Genomic DNA, 21,433 nt, shown 5'->3' with positions numbered 1-21,433 from the left:
TACATACCATGATAACCAGCCATATGCCACCTCTGCTATCCAGGCTCTTAGTGCTCAAAGCCTGGTGGTGCAACACAGCTGCGTAGATTCAGGGCACTTGGTGCTCCCTGCAGGAAGCTTCCTGAGGCCCCCTGGGGTGGGATGCTCTATAGGAGGAAAGAGGGGAACCTTTGAAAAAAGCTGTCTATTACTATCTAAACATACACTTATCATACTGAATTTTAATTATCCATTTACTCATCTGTAATTCACACTCAGGCCAGAATCATGTCTGCTTTGTTCACTCTAGCACATTGCCTGCCTCACAGTACATGCTCAACAACTGTTTGCTGAGCTGTATTGAATTATCTTAAGAAATGGGCCAAGGCTGTATGAAAAATCTTACCATGAGATATGACTACTTCACAAAATAAAAGGAGGTGGAATGTTTTTGGATGGAAAGCCTGACTATTGTGAAAATATGAATACTTATCAGTTTTACTTTAACTTGCATTCCTAGCTCCAACCTTCCCCCAAACTCCAGAATCATTTTTTTCCAAACATTCAACATCTCCTCTTGGATATCTGTTAGACTTTTCAAACTTAATGTATCCAATGCCAGTATCTCCATGTACCGAGTATTTTCTGTTGTCTCCAGATCCTCTTTCTAGCCTTCCCCACTCTCCTCTGAACTCTGTCCTCCACCGGTCCCTTGCTCTCAGCCCCCTGGTTGGGTTTAGACAGTGGGAGATGTGTATATAAAGAGTATATATGGAAATGGATGTAAGAGTTTTAAACCAAGAAGGATAAAACTGAAGATTTGTAGGCTTACTTCATCAGTAAGGGCACACTCACTCAGGGTTTGGAATTAATATATTACTAGCTCATGTGCCTGAGAGTGACATAAACATTCTGCTAGACTGGTTAATTGAAGCATGGATTTAACAATGGCTCCCATTCAATAGAACTCAAAATGCTAAAACTTCCCTGGCATTCTTTTTTTTCTGGATTATTTTTTTAAATTGAAGTATAGTTGATTTATAATACTGTGTTAGTTTCAGGTGTACAGCAAAGTGAATCACAGAAAAATATATACTCACAGATATTTTTGAGATTATTTTCCATTACAGATTATTTAAATATATTGAGTGTAGTTCCCAGTGCTATACAATAGGTCATTTTAAAAAAATTATTTTATGTATAATAGTTTGTATCTATTAATCCCCTGCTTCTAATTTATCCCCTCCCCACCATCCCTTCCCTCTTGGGTAAGCTTAGGTTTGTTTTCCGTGTCTGTGAATCTGTTTCTATCTTGTATATAAATTCATTTGTATTATTTTTTAGATTCCACATAAAAGTGAAATGCTATTTGTCTTTCTCTGTCAGACTTTCTTCATGGAGTATGATGTTTTTTAGGTCCATCCATGTTGCAGCAAATGACAATATTTCATTCCTTTGTATCTTTTTTTTAAAACCAGTTGTCTATTGATGGACACTTGGGTTGTTTCATGTCTTGGCTATTGTAAATATTGCTGCCATGAACATTGGAATACATGTATCTTTTCAAATTTGTCTTTTCCGGTTATATGCCCAGGAATGTGATTGCTGGATCATGTGGTAGCTCTATTTTTAGTTTTCTAAGAAACCTCCATACTGTTCTCCACAGTGGTTGCACTACTTTACATTCCCACCAACAGTATAGGAGGGTTCCCTTTTCTCTATACCCTCTCTAGCATTTATTATATAGACAGTTTGATGATGGCCATTCTGATCCATGTGAAGTGATACCTCTTTGTGGTTTTAATTTGCGTTTCTCTAACAATCAGAGATGTAGAGCATCTTTTCATGTGCCTGTTGTGTAATTGTATGTCGTCTTTGGAGAAATGTCTGTTTAGGTTGTCTGCCTGTTTTTTGATTGTGGTGTTTGTATTTTTGATATGGAATTATATGAGCTCCTTGTTTTGGATATTAACCCTTTGTGCATCACATCATTTGCACATATTTTTTCCCATTCTGTAGGTTGTCTTTTTGTTTTGTTGATGGCTTCTTTCACTGTTCAAAAGCTTCCAAGTTTGACTAGGTGCCATTTATTTTTACTCTTATTTCTTTTGCCTTTTCCCTGGCATTCTATAGCAAAAGGTATCTGAATACTCAGGAATGTGGGAATGTTACAATAAATCTATTTATGAAACTGTTCAGTCATTCCTTACCCCCTCCCCTTAAGGTGTCTGAAGGGCAGCGCCTTCATGATGCGTTAAAAAATAAATTGTGAGGAAGTTCCAATTGTGGCTCAGTAGGTTATGAACCTGTCTAGCATCCATGAGGATGCAGATTTGATCCCTGGCCTTGCTCAGTGGGTAAAGGATCCAGCGTGTTCGTGAGGTGTGGTATAGGTCACAGATGTGGCTTGGATCCCATGTTGCTGTGCTATGGCTATGGCGTAGGCCGGCAGCTACACCTCTGATTCAACCCCTAGCCTGGGAATTTCCATATGCTGTAAATGCAGCCCTAAAAAGCAGTAAGTAAATAATTAAATTAATTAATTGTAAGGAGAGCACCAGTATCTTTGAAAACTGTAACTCTGTGCCCTAAGATGGAGTGGATAGTGGGAAATCCTGCAGTGGAATTGGGTGCCCTGATTTCAGTGGAAATGATGGGATCCAGGAATAGTGGAGGTCAGGTGCTAGCACTTAATGAGAGACAAAGAGAGAATAATTGTCATAAGCCCGGGGGATGTAACAATAAAAGAACAACTTGCTCTACAGGGATCTGTGGTGATGTCTAATTGACTCACTGGATTCCAAAGCATAGAATAGATGGGCAGTCTAAAATGCTGTTGAATATAAAGTAAATAGAACCTCCAGATCTGGTGGCAGAACTCTGACTTGAGTCACAGAGTAGGGGGTTTTAGATTTCTTACCCAATTTACATATTTAGTTCCCAGTTCACAGACTCAGTTCCTTTTACTGAGAAGGATGTTGGGTTTCTAGATTCCTTTAAGGAAGGAATGTGACAATTCTTCTCCAAATCTTTACCAGAAGAACCTATAGCATTTACTAGGGGTACTGTGTACTAGGAAAAGGGAAAATACGCAATATTTTTGAGAGTTATTTGATACTGGCTCTGAACTTACACTAATCTTTGGAGACTCAAATGTCCCCTTGATCTGCAAATTCAGAGGCAGGAGTCACGAGAGTCAGGTGGTGGAAGAAATCTTAGCCTGGAGTTCCTGCTGTGGCTAGTGGTTAACAAATCTGACTAGCATCCACGGGGACACAGGTTCGCTCCCTGGCCTTGCGCAGTGGGGTAAGGATCTGTCATTGCCGTGGGCTGTGGTGTAGGTCACAGATGTGGCTCAGATCCTGCATTGCTGTGGTTGTGGCATAGGCCAGCAGCTACAGCACCGATTTGACCCCTAGCCTGGGAAGCTCCATATGCTGCAAGTGTGGCCCTAAAAAGAAAAAAAAAAAATCAAGTGTGTCCAATGGATCATCTTATAGTTATTTCCCCAGTTCCAGAATGCACTTAGAAATTGTCCAAATATCCAAATATTTTCATTGTTTCTTTGAATCATAGAATAAGGACTATTGTAGTGGGAGGGACCAAACAGAAGCTCCTGTAACTGGTTTCATCTGCCAAAATAATATAAAAACAATTTCTCAACCACAAGAAATTTCTTTACTAAGTATACCATCAAATTATGAAATGTGTGGTATGTTAGTTCCTACCACATTCTCATTTAACCTACCCATTTGGCCAGTGTAAACACTGCATATGTCTTAGAGAATGTGAATGTTTAAACATGAATCAAAGGTTACTTATTTTCATCCACAGTTCCAGAGAAGCATATTTTTGTGGATAAAATAATCACAGATCTGGCATCTAGAGCTAAGAAAAAATTTGCTGTAGTTCAAGCAAAAACCATCCATCTATCTATCTATCTATCTATCTATCTATCTATCTATCTATCTATCTATCTATCTATCATTCCTAGTAGCAAAGTAGTCAGAACCAGTTTGCCTTCATTTGATAAGAATAGTGGTACATAGTCGTTACCTTACCACAAAGATGTGTCAGTTCTCTTTCTCTGGCATAATATAATCCAGAAGGACATCGATTATCTTTATACTCTATAAAACAAGATATTTGTTCATTTCTTGATGTTTCCATTGATTAATATTTCTCCTCATTGTGGATTGCATTTCTTGCCTCTATTCATACCTGGTAAATTTTGACTGAATGCCAGACATAGCATTCTTGTATTTTACCTTATTTGGTGCTGGATATTTTTGTATTCCTATAAATATTCTTGAATTTTTTTCTAGGGTGCAGTTAAATTACTTAGAAATAGTTCAGTCTTTTTGAGGCTCACAGTCTACAGGCTTTAAAGTCTTTTTTAGGTGGGATAAGAGCAGCCTTGAGTCCAGAGCTAATTCTATTCCATTATTGAGTCAATATACTTCTGATGTCCATGAATTATTAAATTTTCTACTTTGTCTGGTGAGAACACAATCTATTTCCAGACCATATGAGCTCCAGAGATTATTCCCTTGGCTTCTTTTGGGTGATTTTTCATCCAGCCTGAGTAAATCCCTCATGCACAGAAGCTATTCAATACTAAGGTGAAGATTCAAGGAAACCTCTGCAGATCCCAGGAGCTCTTTCTTAGCATATCTTTTCTTCTATAATTTCCACCCACCTCCAATAAATTCTAGGCACTTGACCTTCTTGGGCTCCTAGCTCTAACTCATTAACTTAGGGAGACTCTCAGGCTCCACCTCAATGGAAAAGGACATTTATAAAATTGTTGAAATTATCTAAGATGTTCAAGATTCTAGAGGAAAGAAAGAAAGCTTATTAAGAAGAAACATGGATGATATTAAAGAAACATCAAAATTAAACTGGAGATAAAAACTACATTGCATAAGATGAAGAATAAATATACTAGATGGAATTAGCAGCAAATTTCACATTGCAGAAGAAAGAAATTTGTGAACTTGAAGACAAAACATTAGAAATTATCCAAAATTGGATTTCCTGTTGTGGCTCAGACGTTAATGAACCCAACTAGTATCCATGAGGACACGGGTTCAATCCCTGGCCTTGCTCAGTAAGTTAAGGATCTGGTGTTGCTGTGAGCTGTGGTGTATAGGCTGGTAGCTGCAGCTCTGATTTGACCCCTAGCCTGGGAACCTCCATATGCGATGAGTGTGGCCCTAAAAAGACAAAAAAAAAAAAAAGAAAGAAAGAAAGAAAGAAAGAAAGAAAGAAAGAAAGAAAGACATTATCCAAAATTATAATCAGAGATAAAAAAATACTGAAACAAATAAACAGAACCAGTGAACTGTGGAACAAATTTGAAAGGCCTAATATCCCTATAATTGGATTTCCCTAAGTGGGAACAGAAAAATATTTAAAGAAATAACAGACAAAACTTTTCTCTGTTTGATGAAAACGATAAACCCACATGTCCAAAAAATTAAATGCACCCCCAACTCAAGAAATACAAAGAAAATTAAAGGTGCATCACAATCAAATTGCCTAAAACCAATGTTAAAGAGAAAATCTCAAAAACAATTGAAGAAAAAAAATACAAACCTGCACTTATCAGAAACAGTGCAAGTTAGGGAATAGTGTAGCAAAAATCTTAGTATTGAAAGAAAAAATTAACCTATAAAAATCCACATCCAAGGAAAATATTTCAAAAGCTAAAATTAAAAAGAAGACATTTTCAGATAGACAAAAGCTGAAATAATTTATACCAGTATATATGCATTATAGGAAATGTTACAGGAAGTTCTTAAGCAGAGCGAAAATAATACCAGGTGGAAATCTGAAACTACACCTAGGAATGATTTTCCCCCCACCAGGGGGACATTTGGCAATGTCTAGAGATGTTTTTGGTCATCACAAGTTGCACAGGTCATTTCCCTCAACAAAAAATCATCTGGCCCAAAACTTCACTAATGCCAGGGTTGAGAAACCCTTGGCATAAAAGGAATGACGACTGTCAGAAATAGTAAATATTTGGGTAAAGATAATATATTTTTCTTACATTTAAAATGACTTTAAAATATAATTGCTTGCTAAAAGTAAAAATAATAACAATATGTTATAGGAGTAATAAAATGTATAGAAATAAAATGAATGACAACAGTAGCACAAAAGTTTGATTAGAGTGTGGGAGAAATGAAAGGATATTATTGTAAGGCTCTTGTATTATAGGGAAGTGGACTATTACTCAAATGTAGGCTATAATTTAAACATGAATATTATAAATACCAAGTAAACTACCAAAAAGCAAAGAATAATAGGTACCAAGCTGGGAAAAGAGATAATTTGGAAATACCTTAAAAATTCCATAAATAAAGTGTAGGCAGAAGATGAGGAAAGGGGAAGGGAAAAGGGGAAGCAATGAACAGATGGGACAAATAGAAAATAAATATAGTAAATTTAAACATATATTCATGGTCACATAAATTCAAATGGTCTAAACATCTCTATTAAAGTGATGTTATTGTCAGGATAAAAAGCAACACTCAAGTATATGATTCCTGTAAGAGACCTGATATAAAAATTCACAACTGGATTAAAAGTCAATTGATAGGGAAAGTTTATTCTGGTAATACTAATAAAAAGAAAGCTAGCAATATCAGATAAAGTAGATTTTTGGGCAATGACTATAACCAGAAATAACGAAGGGGTTTCAAAAAGATAAAGGGGTCAATTAATCAAGAGGATATAATAATCCTAAATGTTTATGTAGCTAAATGTTTGTTTCAAAATAAAAAAGTAAAGCTGATCGAAATATAAGAAGAAATAGACAGATGCAGAGGTATAGTCATAAATCTCTACACCCTTCTCTAAATAATTGATAGAACACAGAGACAGAAAATCAGCATAAGAAAGAAACTAAAAAATAGAAAAGAAGAAATCATTGAAATATAAGTGAGAAAGACAATAGAGAAAATTAAAAAAAAAGCTATTCCTTGAGAGGATAAATAAAATTGACTAAGTTTTATTTGACATCAATGAAATGTTCAGATTACTTAAAAACACAGTTAACCTTACTCAAGAAGAAATATACTGAATAACCTTATATTTAGTAAATAAGTTGAATTTGTAGTTAAAAACTTTCTCAACGAAAATTCTAGGTCCAGGTAGCTTTATAGATGCATTCCACTAAAAAAAAAACTAAAGAAGAAATAGCACCAATCATAAAAAAGAACTCTTCCAGAAAATTAAAGAGTTATTATTCCGGAGTTCCCCCGTGGCGCAGTGGCTAACGAATCCGACTAGGAACCATGAGGTTGCGGGTTCGGTCCCTGCCCTTGCTCAGTGGGTTAACGATCCGGCATTGCCGTGAGCTGTGGTGTAGGTTGCAGACGCGGCTCGGATCCTGCGTTGCTGTGGCTCTGGTGTAGGCCGGTGGCTACAGCTCCGATTTGACCCCTAGCCTGGGAACCTCTGTATGCCGCGGGAGCGGCCCAAAGAAATAGCAAAAAGACCAAAAAAAAAAAGAGTTATTATTCCTAACTTATTTTATGAGACCAGCATTTCTCTAATATGAAAACCAGACACAGACACTTTTTCAAAGTAAAGATACAGATTATATTCCCCATGACATAGATGCAATAATTCTTATCAAAATTTTGCAAATAATGTCAATCAGTATGTACAAAAGATAATTTACAACAATTAACTAGAATTTATCTCAGAATAAATTTCAAGGTGGTTTTAAGATTTGAAAATCAGTGAATATTACTTGATTAACTTCTAGAAGAAAACATAGGGGTAAGCACCTTGACATCAGTATTGACAATGATTTTCTTTGACACTGAAAACAAATGCAATAAAAGCAAAAATAAACAAATGGGACAATAAACAAGAAAGCTTCTGCACAGTAAAGGAAATGATTAACAAACTGAAAAGCAATCTACCAAGTGGAAGAAAATATTTGTAAATCATATATCTGCTAAGAGCTTAATATACAAAGTATTTAAAGAAGTTGTACAACTCAATAGCAAAAAAAAAAAAAAAATCTGATTAAAAAACCAGGCAGAAGAACTGCATAGATATTTTTACAAAGAAGGTATACAAATGGCCAACAAGTACTTGAAAAGGTACTCAGCATCACTAATCATCAGGGAAATTGAAATCAAAATCACAATATCACCTCACACGTGTAAGGATGGCTATCATCCAAAAGACAACAGATGACCGATGTTGGTGAGGATGTGGAGAGAAGGGAACGCTTGTACACTGTTGATGGGAATATAAATTGGTGCGGCCACTATGAAACAATATGGAGAGTCCTCAAAAAAAAAAAAAAGTAGAAATTGAACTACCATGTGATATGACCCAGCCATCCCACTTCTGAGTATTTAGCCAAAGGCAATGAAAAGAGGATATCAACAAGATATTTGAACTCATATGTTCATTGCAGCATGAATATGCAACAAAAATAGCCAAGATAAAGAAACAACCTAACTGTCCATCAACTGATGAATGGTTAGAGAAGATGTGGTATATATAAACAGTAGAATATTATTTAACCATGCTAGACAGAGAAAGATAAATATTCCTTACATGTAGTATCAGTTACATGTGGCATCTAAAAAAAATGAACCTGTTGATTAACAGACAAGAAACAGAAATTCATACTACCATCTGAGTTGATGCAAACAACAAAGGACAAAAAACTCTCAGCCCTACTAGGAACAGAAGGGCTAAAAACATTGTTAATGAGACAAGACTGAATACATTTTCTCCAGGATCAGAAAATGATAATGACTTTTCAACTTTTCACTTCTATTCTACATTGTTTTGGAAGTCTTAGCTAGGACGATAAAGCAAGAAAAAGTAGAATGCAAAGATTGAAGTTAAGAAATACAACCATCTTTAATTGTAGACAGGATGTAGAAAATCATAGAGATTCTACAAAAAAAAAAAAAGTCACTAGACCAACGGGTGAGTTTAGCAAGATTGCAGAATAAAAATTCAGTATATAAAAATCAGTTGTGTTTCTATTCACTTGCACTGAACAAGTGGAAAGTGAAATTAAAATAATTAAAAACTTCAAGTCATTAAAAAAAATTGATATCTATTTTTTTCTTTTTAGGGCCTCACTTGTGGCATATGGAGGTTCCAAGGCTAGGGGTTGAATCAGTGCTGTAGCTACTGGCTTACGCCACAGTCACGCAGCAACGCCAGATCTGAGCTGTGTCTATGACCTACACCACAGCTCATGGCAACACTGGATCCTTAAGCCACTGACCAAGGCCAGGGAACAAACCTGCGTCCTCATGGATACTAGTCAGTTTCATTTCTGCTGAGCCACAATGGGAACTCATATCATTTAAATAACATCAAGCATATGAAATCTTATGGATAAATTTGACCAAAGATATATGTTCCAAAACATTTCTGAAAGGAATTCCCTTCGTGGCTCAGCAGTTAACAAACCCAAATAGGATCCATGAAGATGCAGGTTCAATCCCTGACTTCTCTCAGTGGTTAAAGAACCAGCATTGCCATGAGCTGTGGTGGTGTTCGCAGATGTAGCTTGTACCTGGCATTGCTGTGGCTGTGGCTGTGTCTGTGGCCGGCAGCTGTAGCTCTGATACAACCTCTAGCCTGGGAACTCCATGTGCCATGAGTGTGGCCCTAATAAAGCAAAAAAAAAAAAAAAAAAACCTGAGAGAAATTTTAAAATATCTAAATGAATAAAGAGATTAAACCATGCTCATGGATCAGAAGAATCAATATTACCATATCAGTTCTCCCCCAGTTGATCTGTAGATTCACTTAATCTCAGTCTAAATACCATCAGTCTTTGTGTGTACTTGCGTGCATGTGTGTGTGTGGCTATTGAAAAGCTGAATCTAAAATACGTATGTGACCTAACACAGCCAAAATAACCTTGAAAAGGTTGGGTAATTTACACCATCTTATTTCAGTACTTATAAAGTGACAGCAGTCAACACAATATAGAATTTGCATAAGGACAAAAAATATCAATAGTGAAAGCTTTGAAGTAGATCCAAATGTATATAGTCAATAGTTCTTTGTTTGTTTATATATTTGTTTGTCTACAAAGGCACCAAAGCAATTTACTGGGAGAAAGGATGATCTGCTCAACAAATGAGATGGAACAAGTAGGTAGCTGTATTTAATAAGACACTAACCTCAACGTTACCCCCGATGTAAAAATTATATCAGAATGGGCTACACTAAATGTGAAACTTAAAACTCTAGAAGAAAGCATAGGAGGAAGTCTTCGTGAATTGTACTAGGCAAGGGTTTATTACATACAACACTGAAATCACAACTCATAAAATAAAAAAATGATAAATTTGGTTTCATTAAAATCATGTACTTCTTTGAAATATACTGCTAAGAGGATGAGAAAACAAGTTATATGCCAATAAAGCGTGTTTTAAGTTTTCTACTTATGGCCTTCTCATAGCTCTTGATTGGAGTATGCATTGGTACCACCTTTTGTTGTACTAATTTGTCAATGTGTGTAAAAAGATTTAAATGTTTAGGAAATTATCCTGAGAAGAGAGTTGGACAAACTCTTAAAGATGTAAGCACAAAAATGTTAATCATCTCAAATTACATTGGGTCTATTAGACCAAGTTGGAAATAACCTAAATGTATGGTTATGTATAAATTATGACATATATTATCAATAAAATGGTAAGCAATCATGAAAGGATAATGTGTACTAGCTTTCTTTGTCGTGGAAAAATAGCTATTATACATTGAAAGAATCACATATGTAATGAACCATTTAAGTATGTATATATATATCAAATATGTAGTATTTGATTATGCATACATAGCATAGAGAACAACCTGGAGAGATGTGTACTGAAATATCAGAAATGGTGATTTCCGAGTGGTGAGACTGAGACCATTTCTGCTCTTTTTTATACCTTTCTCTACATTTGATTTTTCTAAATCAGCAAAAAAGTTGGAATTTTTTTTCCTTCCGAACTCAAGAATCTTTCCTAAGATCTCAGGATCTGAGAGCGGAAATGGCTCTTAGGGTTTCTCTCATTTACCCTTTCTGTTGTTTCCTCTTCAGTGAGGACAAGCCATAAGTCAGGGCTCAGGTTCTTCTCACCTGCAGCCTTCCTATGACCATAGAAATTCCTCCTTTCCCTTCACACCTGCAGGTGAATCTCTTGCAGGTGAATCCATTGCTTCTCCTAGCATCCACATTTCACTCTGCTGATTATAAAAGAAGACCCAGTTTCAACTTCTGACACTCAGTGTCACGTACACAGACAATGTTTTGCACATTGGTGTTTTCTGCACACTCTATCAGGCTGTGAGATCAGGTAACATTTCCTGTCCAGGGTTACCACATAGCTTTCTGGTCGGTACTATATGCTGCTAGGCCAACTCTCCTCTGTGACCTCTTTCCTTTATTTCTAACTTTCCCCATAATATCTTCATCTAGATCTGTGAAAGCATGGAAGTTGACCTATTGCCATTCTAACATAGCAGAGAAGACAGGGTAGCTCTTTCCCTGGATATAGAAAGTAAGATTCCAGAGTTCCCATTGTGGCGCAGTGGTTAACGAATCCAACTAGGAACCATGAGGTTGTGGGTTCAATCCCTGGCCTCGCTCAGTGGGTTAAGGATCTGGTGTTGCCGTGAGCTGTGGTGTAGGTCGCAGACGTGGCTTGGGTCCCATGTTCCTGTGGCTCTGGTGTGGGCTGGCGGCTACAGCTCCGATTAGACCCCTAGCCTGGGAACCTCCATATGCCATGGGTGTGGCCCTAGAAAAGGCAGAAAGACAAAAAAAAAAAAAAAGAAAGAAAGAAAGAAAAAGAAAGCAGGATTCCACATATCAAGATTCTACTGCCAAGTCTTCAAGTCCCCTGCTTGGGCACTTTATGGCCTTATAGCACAGTTTTAAGGGGATTACCTTAAACATATTTCAGTGGAACTGGGGACCTTGGTATGAGAGGGAACATAGCAACATATTAAGAGTTTGATCTCAGACACATTATTTAATAAGAAGCTCCATTTCTTTCCCCACAAAATAGGGATCTATCACCTACTGAAGATGGCTTTGTGAAGGATAAATGAGATAATGCATGTAACATGCTTAGCACAATTTTTGGCCCATAGAAAGTAACCTTGTGGTGGCTCTTGCTGCACAGATGTAGAAAAATAGGCGAGTACTTGTATTGTAGGTAATTTTGCCTTTGCTCATATTGGCTGGTATACTGGAATATGAATTGCTTTATGTAACCTTCTTGGGGAAACTTTCCTCTACCCAACCTAAAATAGACTCTGTCCTTCGCTGGAGTAGACCTGTTTTGTTTTCACCATGTCATCCCCTCTCACTGGAATGCCATTTCATGAGGGCAGGACTAATGCTTGTACTATTTATCACTCTTTCGCCAATGGATAGGACCATGCCTGGAACATGTTAAGTGCTCAGTATATGTTTGTTCAATGAATGAATGAAGGTTTTATTCATCCTCCAAGTCCCAGCTCCCATGAAGTCTCTCCACTCCTTGAAGAATTCCTCACTGCTTACTCTCAGTTCCCATTGTGTCCTAATGTAAATCATCAGTTATCACAAATGTCACAGGATCCGTTTACTTCTTTATTTTCTACCCTAGACTCTAAGCTGTGTTGAAGGCAACAACTGAGAATCTAGCTCAATGTGTAGCATAGGGAAGACTTTAAATAATTGTTGAAAAATTACAATTGAGGAGTTCCCATTGTGGCTCAGTGGTAACAAACCTGACTAGTAGCCATGAGGACACAGGTTTTATCCCTGGCTTTACTCAGTGGGTTAAGGACCCAGCATTGTGGTGAGCCATGGTATAGGTTGCAGACCTAGCTCTGATCCCACATTGCTGTGGCTGTGGTGTAGCCTGGCAGTTGCAGCTCCAATTCGACCCCTAGCCTGGGAACTTCCATATGTCGTGGGTGCTGCCCTAAAAAGACAAAAAAAAAATTGCAATTGAATGGTCTGTAGTGATCTGTGTGATAACACAATTTCACAAGAACTATGAAAAGGGCCATTTTGATGGGGGCCATTTGATCTGAGCCTTAAGCCTGAGTGTGCTTAAAATTTTGTCTGCATTTTAGTGACATGGGCAGGAAACAGGTGAGCCCTGATCAAGTGTAGATGTCTAACACATATTCTTTTTTTTTTTTTTTGTCTTTTTGCCATTTATTGGGCCACTCCCGAGGCATATGGAGGTTCCCAGGCCAGGGGTCGAATCGGAGCCGTAGCCAATGGCCTATGCCAGAGCCACAGCAACACGAGATCCGAGCTATGTCTGCAACCCACACCACAGCTCACGGCAACGCCGGATCGTTAACCCACTGAGCAAGGCCAGGGATCAAAACCGAAACCTCATGGTTCTTAGTCAGATTTGTTAACCACTGGGCCATGACGGGAACTCCATAACACATATTTGTTCTTACCTCTGCATTTGATGTTTTCTTATTGTTTTTATTACATTTCTTAGTGACTTTTGCTTTAGTAAATGTACAAGTTAATGTATCACAGAACCATTGAGAATAAATGTCTATTTTTTAAAGAATCCAAGTATAGACCGCTACTCTGAAATCTTGATCAAGGTCTCTCCCATTTCTGTCACATCCCCTGTACCTTCTTCTAGTCTCCATTTCAATGGCTTGCCCCACCATAGCCAGCTCCTCATCTCCCATCTAGAGACACATGGTCTCTGTTGCCATCAAGACCTGCCAGCCTCAGTGCATTCTCCATATTAGATTGGAGTTCCTAAAACTCAGCACCAGTCTTGTCATTTCCCTGCTCAGAAACCATCCGTATTTCCCCATTATCTACAGAATCATTCTTTTATGACCCCATAATGTTACCCCAAACCGACTTTTCCAAAAGTCGACTTTTCCATACCATTCCAGAACCCTGTATGATTCACATGTGCTTTAAAAATCCTATTTCTAGATCTAAGTTCCTGACTTTCCCCTGCCCTACAATTCCTCCCATTCCACTTCTGTATAACCAAATCTTATCCACTCTTTTGAGTCCCAGCTCAAATGCCACCTCCTCTAAGACTTTCCTGCTCATCTCCCATGAACTCAAATTTGTATAAACTGTTTCTTCTGAAATTTATACTTTACCCTAATTTTTTAATTTACGTGCTGAAAAAAATTGCAAGCCCCTCACTGGAATCTCCTTAGAACCTCCCTAGGCCTTACCACAGTGTTTGAATAGTTAATAGGAATTCATTATATTTTTATATAATAAATTTTTTTGATGGCCACACCTGTGGCATATAGAAGTTCCCAGGCCAAAGACTGAATCCAAGCCACAGCTATGACATATGAGGCAATGCTGGTTCCTTAACCCACTGCACCTGGTCTGGGTAAGGGATTGAACCCACGCCTCCACAGTAATCTGAGACACTGTAGTCAGATTCTTAACCCACTGTGCCACAGTGGGAACTCCTACATTTGCTAAAATTACCAAAGTAATATATGCACATACACAGCATTTAAAGGGTACAAAAACATTATAAATAAAAAGAATGAATCCACAAACTTTTTTTCTGTTTACTCCTTCTAAATTTCCCAATTGTAACCACTATTGTAAGTTTCTTATATATGTCCCCAAAATTGTTTATGAATATACAAGGATATAGGCATACATTTTTTACACAAATGGGATCATGCTTTACATCTTGCCTTTTTCATACAACAAGAGATCTTGGAGGTTTTTTCATACAATGTATGGATTTACTCAGTCTTGTTAATGTCAATTTGCTCATACTTGCACAGTAATAATAAGATAGGTTTTTATTATTTAAAAATGAGTCAAAGTTATATCCCTGCATTTTATACTTTGACCATCCAAAAGAGGCTGCATTCTGCATGCACAGGTATGTCTGCTTCCCAGCACTCGAATATTCTCTTGAGTATTTTCATAGTTTTCATTCTAGACCCTTGAGTAGGTAAAATGATGTCACATTATTCTTTTAATTTGTGTTTTTTTAGTTTATGAGTGAGATCTAGCATTTATCTTATCTTTCTTTTTCACAGCCCATTTCAATGTCCTGCTCTAGCACTTTCCCTAGCTTTCTATTGGTTTTTAAAAGTTCTTGTATGTCAATGAACTTTTTTTTTTCCCATTGGTTTGTCAATATGTTGTTTTTAACTTATGATGATGGTCATATTTATCAGTCTTTTTTTTTTTTTTTTTTTTTTGCTTTCTGTATTTATATCTTGTTAGAAAGGCCTTCTCAATTCCAGGAATATTTTTTAATAGCTCACATTTTCTTGTAATACACATGGTTTCTTTTTCTTTTTCTTTTCTTTTTTTTTTGGTCTTTTTTTTTTTTTGTCTTTTTGTCTTTTTGCCATTTCTTGGGTGGCATATGGAGGTTCCCAGGCTAGGGGTCGAATTGGAGTTGTAGCCGCCAGCCTACACCAGAGCCACAGCAACGCAGGATCTGAGCCACGTCTGCAACCTACACTACAGCTCACAGCAACGCCGGATCCTGATCCTAACCCACTGAGCAAGGCCAGCAATCGAACCTGCAATCTCATGGTTCCTAGTCGGATTCGTTAACCACTGAGCCATGACGGGAACTCCAACTTGGTTTCATTTTTAAAAGTAAGTTTTGCATTAGGACCACTTAGAATTAATTTTACTTCAAGAAGGGGGGAATTCAGGTTTATTTTTTTCTAAGTGGCCAACAAGGGTCCCAACACCACTGATTATCACTCATCTTTTCCTCATTGATTTGAAATGCTCTTTTAATCATATGCTAAATCCCTTATATATTTGGCTTTATTTCTACCAGACTCTCTATTCTATTTCACTGATTTCTCAGTATCAAACTCTTTGAACTACTGTAGTAATTATTATAATTTTACAATGAATACCTGGTAGATCTAGTCCCCCATTTTTTACCCACATATTTCTAGCTCTCTGGTAGTTTTCCTGTGTTTCATTTTCCACTTGGATAAACTTTACTGGCTTTGAAGAGAAATTTTAAAATTCTGGGTTTTTTTTTTTTTTTTTTTTACTGAAAGCATCCTGAATTTATACATTAATTAGGGTGAAGGGATATGCTTCCAAATTGAGTCCTCCCCTTTATTTAATTCTTCTAGTATGCTCCCCAGTAGACATTTAAGTTTCCTTCAGACAAGTCTTACACATGTCCTAGTACATTTATTCCTAAGTATTATTTTTTTTGCTGGTGTAAATGAGATGTTTTATTGTATTTTATTACAGGTTATTGTTTCTGTAAAGAAAAACTGTTAATTTTTTTGGGCTGCGCCAGTGGCATGCATAGAAGTCTCTGGGCTAGGCTTTGAACCCAAGCCACAGCAGCAACAACACCAAATCCTTAACCACTAGACCATCCAAAAAGCAACTGATTTTTAAATTAATACGCATGAAGTTCCCATCATGGTTCAGTGGTAACAATCCCAACTAGTATCCATGAGGACACAGGTTCAATCCCTGGCCTTGATCAGTTGGTTAAGGACCCAGCATTATGGTGAGCCATGGTGTAGGCTGTCAGCTATAGCTCTGATTCAACCCCTAGCCTGGGAACTTCCATATGGCACAGGTGCGGTCCTAAAAAAAGAAAAAAAGACAAAATAATTAATACACAGAAATAAATTGCATTTCTATATACTAACAATGAAAAATCAGAAAGAAAAATTAGGGAAAACATGCCATTTACCATCACATGAAATATAGTAAAATACCTAGGAATAAACCTACCTAAAGAGACAAAAGACCTACACTCTGAAAGCTGAAAAACTCTAATGAAAGAAATCAAAGACGGCACAAACAGATGGAAAGATACCAAGCTCTCAGATTGGAAGAATCGACATTGTCATAATGACTATACTACCCAAGGCAATCTGCAGATTCAATGCAATCCCTATCAAATTACATTCTTCACAGAACTCGAATAAAGTGTTTTAAAATAAGTATGGAAACACGAAAGACCCCAAATAGCCAAAGCAATGTTGAAAAAGAAAAACGGGACTGGAGGAATCAGGCTTTCTGACTTCAGACTATATTACAAACTACAGTCATCAAAACTGCATGGTGTTGGCACAAAAACAGAAATATCGATCAATGAAACAGGGTAGAAAGCTCAGAAATAAACCCAAGCACCTATGGTGAACTAATCTATGACAGAGGAGGCAAGAACATACATTGGAGGAAAGATATTCTCTTCAATAAGTGGTGCTGGGACAACATGTGAAATAATGAAATTAAAACATTTTCTGACACCATACACAAAAATAAACATAGAATGCATTAAAGACCTAAACATAAGGCCAGATACTATAAAACTCCTAGAGGAAAACATAGACAGAATATTCTTAGACATAAATCACAGTAGCATCTTGTGCAACCTCCTAGAATAAGGTCAATAAAAACAAAACCAGTGGGACCTAATTAAACTCAAAAACTTTAGCACAGCAAAGAAAACCATTTAAAAAAGGGAAAGACAACCCACAGAATGGGAGAAAATCTTTGCAAGTGATGCAACTGACAAGGGCTTAATCTCTAAAATGTACAAACAATTCATACAACTCAACAATAATAACAAAAACAACCCAATCAAAAAATGAGCAGAAGACCTAAATAGACATTTCTCTAAAGAAGACATATGGATAACCAATAATCACATGAAAAGATGCTCAGCATCACTAATTATTAGAGAAACGCAAATCAAAACTACAATGAGGTACCACCTCACACTGGTCAGAATATCATTATTAACAAGTCTATAAATAACAGATGCTGAAGAAGTATGGAGAAAAGGAAACCTCCCTTTGCTGATAGAATGTAAATTGATACAACCACTGTGGAAAACAGTACTGAGCTTCCTCAGAAAACTAAATACAGAACTACTATATGATCCAGCAACTCCACTCCTGGGCATATATGGGACAAAACTAAAATTCAAAAAGATATGTACACCTGTATGTTCATAGCAGCACCATTCACAATAGCCAAGACATGGAAGCAACCTAAATGTCCATTGACGAATGGATTAAGAAGATGTGGTACATATAGATGATGGAATACTACTTGGCCATAAAAAAGAACAAAATAATGCCATTTGCAGCAACATGTATTGAACTAGAGATTCTCATACTAAGTGAAGAAGTCAGAAAGAAAAAGACAAGTATCATATGATATCACTTACATATGGAATCTAAAATATGGCACAAATGAACTTATCTATGAAACAGAAACAGACTCACAGATATAGAGAACAGACTTGTGCCAAGGCGGGGGTGGGGGGGAGGGGGTGAGATAGGGAGTTTGAGGTTGGTAAATGCAAACTATTACATTTAGAATGGATAAGCAAGGAGGTCCTACTATATATAGCAGGGAACTATATCCAAACTTTTCGGACAGAACATGATGGAAGATAATAGTAGAAAAAGAATGTATGTGTGTGAGTGTATGTGTGTGTGTATGTGTGTGTGAGAGAGAGACTGGGTCACTATGCTGTACAGCAGAAATTGGCACAACATTATAAATCAACTATACCTTATTAAAAATAAGTAAACTGATAAAAAATACGTCAGGGTAATAAACAATTTTTAATATGCAAAAATTTCAATTATAGAAGCAGATATCCTTATTGAATTTTTCTAAAGTTTTTGCTAGTTTGTTTTTAGTTAAATCTAGACTTTAGAGGTATAAAATCATTTCAACTGCTAATAATAATAATTTCGTATTTCCATTTCAACTTTTTTTTTTGTCTTTTGTTGTTGTTATTGTTGTTGTTGTTGTTGCTATATCTTGGGCCGCTCCCACAGCATATGGAGGTTCCCAGGCTAGGGGTTGAATCGGAGCTGTAGCCACCGGCCTACGCCGGAGCCACAGCAACGCGGGATCCGAGCCGCGTCTGCAACCTACACCACAGCTCACGGCAACGCCGGATCGCCAACCCACTGAGCAAGGGCAGGGACCGAACCCGCAACCTCATGGCTCCTAGTCGGATTCGGCAACCACTGCGCTACGACGGGAACTCCCTCCATTTCAATTTTTACATTTATTTTCTTTGATTTTCTAATATCTCCTGGAAAATGTTACATAGTAGGGCTTATAATGAACGTTTTTGTATATTCATGGTTTTAGGGGTTATTCTTCTGGTGATTCATATGGCCTTTGTTTAAGGAAGCATCTATCTAGCTTCATATGGCTAGAAGTGTTTAAGTGTGTGCATGCATGTGCGTGCATGAATGTGTTTAGTTGAGGGGTGGATGGTGAATATCTAATATGTTCTAAGAAAATTTGAATGAGCTATGTAGTTTGTAACCTCTGACCTATTAACATGTAATTAAACTAATAATTTTCCTAACATGGAACCATTCTTGATTTCTTGGATTAGACCATGCTTGAGCATAGTGTATTTTCTCCTTTAATGTGTTACTGACTTCTATTTTGTTAGTAATTTACTGAAAATTGATAGTAAATGGGAGTTCCCATTGTGGCTCATCAGTAATTAATCTGACTTGTAACCATGAAGATGGGGGTTCAATTTCTGGCCTCACTCATTGCTTTAAGGATCCATTGTTGCCGTGAGCTATGGTGTAGGTCACAGATGCAGCTCAGATCCTGTGTTGCTATGGTGTAGGCTGGCAGTTGCAGCTCCGATTTGACCCCTAGCCTGGGAACTTCCATATGCCCTGTGTGTAGCCCTTTAAAAAAGGCAGTTGATAGCAAATTAAATTGAAATTGGTCTGTAGTTTTCTTTTATGTGTGTCTTTTTTTCTTGAAAAAATATTTCTCCCTCCATGCATTGATATTGAAAAAAAAAATAAGTAAAAGGAAGATAAACAACTCAGGCTAAAAACGAGTAAAGCGTGTGATCATGCAATTTTCAAAAGAGGAATTAGCAATGTTTAAAAAATATATGAAAACACTCTCAACATCACTTTTAGCCTGAAAATTCAAACTGCTAGTGCCTTAAGGATGCCTTTTTTATATCTGTATTCCCAGTATCATAAAAAGAAAGAAACATATCACTGCCTATTCTGTTAGTAACAACAGTCGCTTTTGTCCTCATAGCTTCAGAAAGACTGAAGCACATCCACAGAGACACTTGGGTTTTAATTCCTATACCAGGTAAATAAAAAGTTCAAGGTCCCCACAAGGAGAAGAATCCTTAAAGAAAGTCGATTCTCCCTGATATCTATTCACGATTGCTTTCTAAACTGGGCTAAACACGTTCTTTCAACAGAGTAGTTCTGATGCTCTGGCTTGGAACCTCCTACTGAACTCAGCCTCCTTGGAAACACCAGATGAATTTTAACACAAGTTGTTTGAGAAATCCCAGGTCTCTCTTTCTTTCCCTACAAACTGGTGGCTTGCCTTGACAGACTACAAGCAGGATAAAAGGGAAGGAGGTAGGCCGAAGTCTTTTACAAATCTAATGGAATTTGAGAATCACCAGTGGAGCCAGCAGAATACATGCAAACACTTGGCTTCTCATTTTAAAATTTTATAAAAGGCACCTAGCCTTTTCCATCCTAAACAGACATTTGGGGGGAAGGACTTTCTTCACACGGCTACCTGCTCTGCCTCCCTGCTCCCCTCCCAGGCCTCCTGTAGGCCTTCTCCTTGCCATGTCCCCCATCTCTACTGCTCCACAGAGCCTGCTTATGTGGCATTTGCACCCGGGAGAGAAGGGCAGGTGGAGGAGCCTAGACAGACACATTCATCCCATCCCCTTCTGGCAGTGTCTAGCTAGTTCTCATGCTGCAAAGTCAGTGAAGGGCAACTTCTTTCCTCCTTGGTGATCGGTCCTGCATTCAACATAAGGTTCCAAAAATGTGGATGAAGAGGCTACTCACGAGACACAGAGGCACAGGACTCCGGCCATGGACTCGCTGTCCCTTAACAGATAATTGCCATCCTCCCCTCCCTTGAGCAGCAAGGTCTCACAGTCTCTCTTGGACAGCGGGCCATGGTAGTAAGGCAAATCCATGGGGGACTCTTGTATTCTTGAAATCCCGTCCCAAATCCAGGGATGGCTCTGAGGAGAGAAGTGGAGACAATTGGCCTAATGAGGCCTGTGGAAACACCTCGTGCTCCTCTGGCTGGTGGAAGTCAGATAAGGTTGCTCTGTGGGACTCAGATAATTTCAAAAGATTCAGGAAATGACAGAGGTGGGGTGGTGAAATGGCCAAAACTTTTCCGCCTATAAGTGACCCAAATATGACTCATAGAAGTGGGTGAAACTACATTTGAATACATAGTGTCATCAGTGACATTCATGGCTCAAGCCCAGTGCCAAAAACAAATTCTCCAGAACTGGGTAGTAGCCTTGGATATCACCCTAAGTCACCATTTTTTGACTTTTTCTGGCTTACGGCATCCCTTCCAGGGATCACACCACTGCTTTTTGCTGCAATGGTTGGGCTTTTTCTGCTGAAGCTG

At 37.7% G+C, this 21,433-nt stretch overlaps 1 protein-coding gene across 1 annotated transcript in view; it reads right to left on the bottom strand.

The window, feature by feature from the left end:
* The window catches only part of SH2D1B (SH2 domain containing 1B), a 32,419-nt gene extending 11,257 nt beyond the window's left edge, over positions 1-21,162 (bottom strand). Inside the window, exon 1 of the mRNA XM_047784055.1 lies at positions 20,848-21,162. Coding sequence (XP_047640011.1) covers positions 20,848-20,981 — 134 coding nt within the window. The 5' untranslated portion in view covers positions 20,982-21,162. The remainder of the gene's footprint in view (positions 1-20,847) is intronic.
* Between the last annotated feature and the right edge of the window lie 271 nt (positions 21,163-21,433).

Source organism: Phacochoerus africanus, chromosome 6 (assembly GCF_016906955.1).
Source record: "Phacochoerus africanus isolate WHEZ1 chromosome 6, ROS_Pafr_v1, whole genome shotgun sequence".
NCBI lineage: Eukaryota > Metazoa > Chordata > Mammalia > Artiodactyla > Suidae > Phacochoerus > Phacochoerus africanus.
Note: the sequence above shows the minus strand (reverse complement) of the source record. Positions and strands in the feature narration are given on the sequence as shown.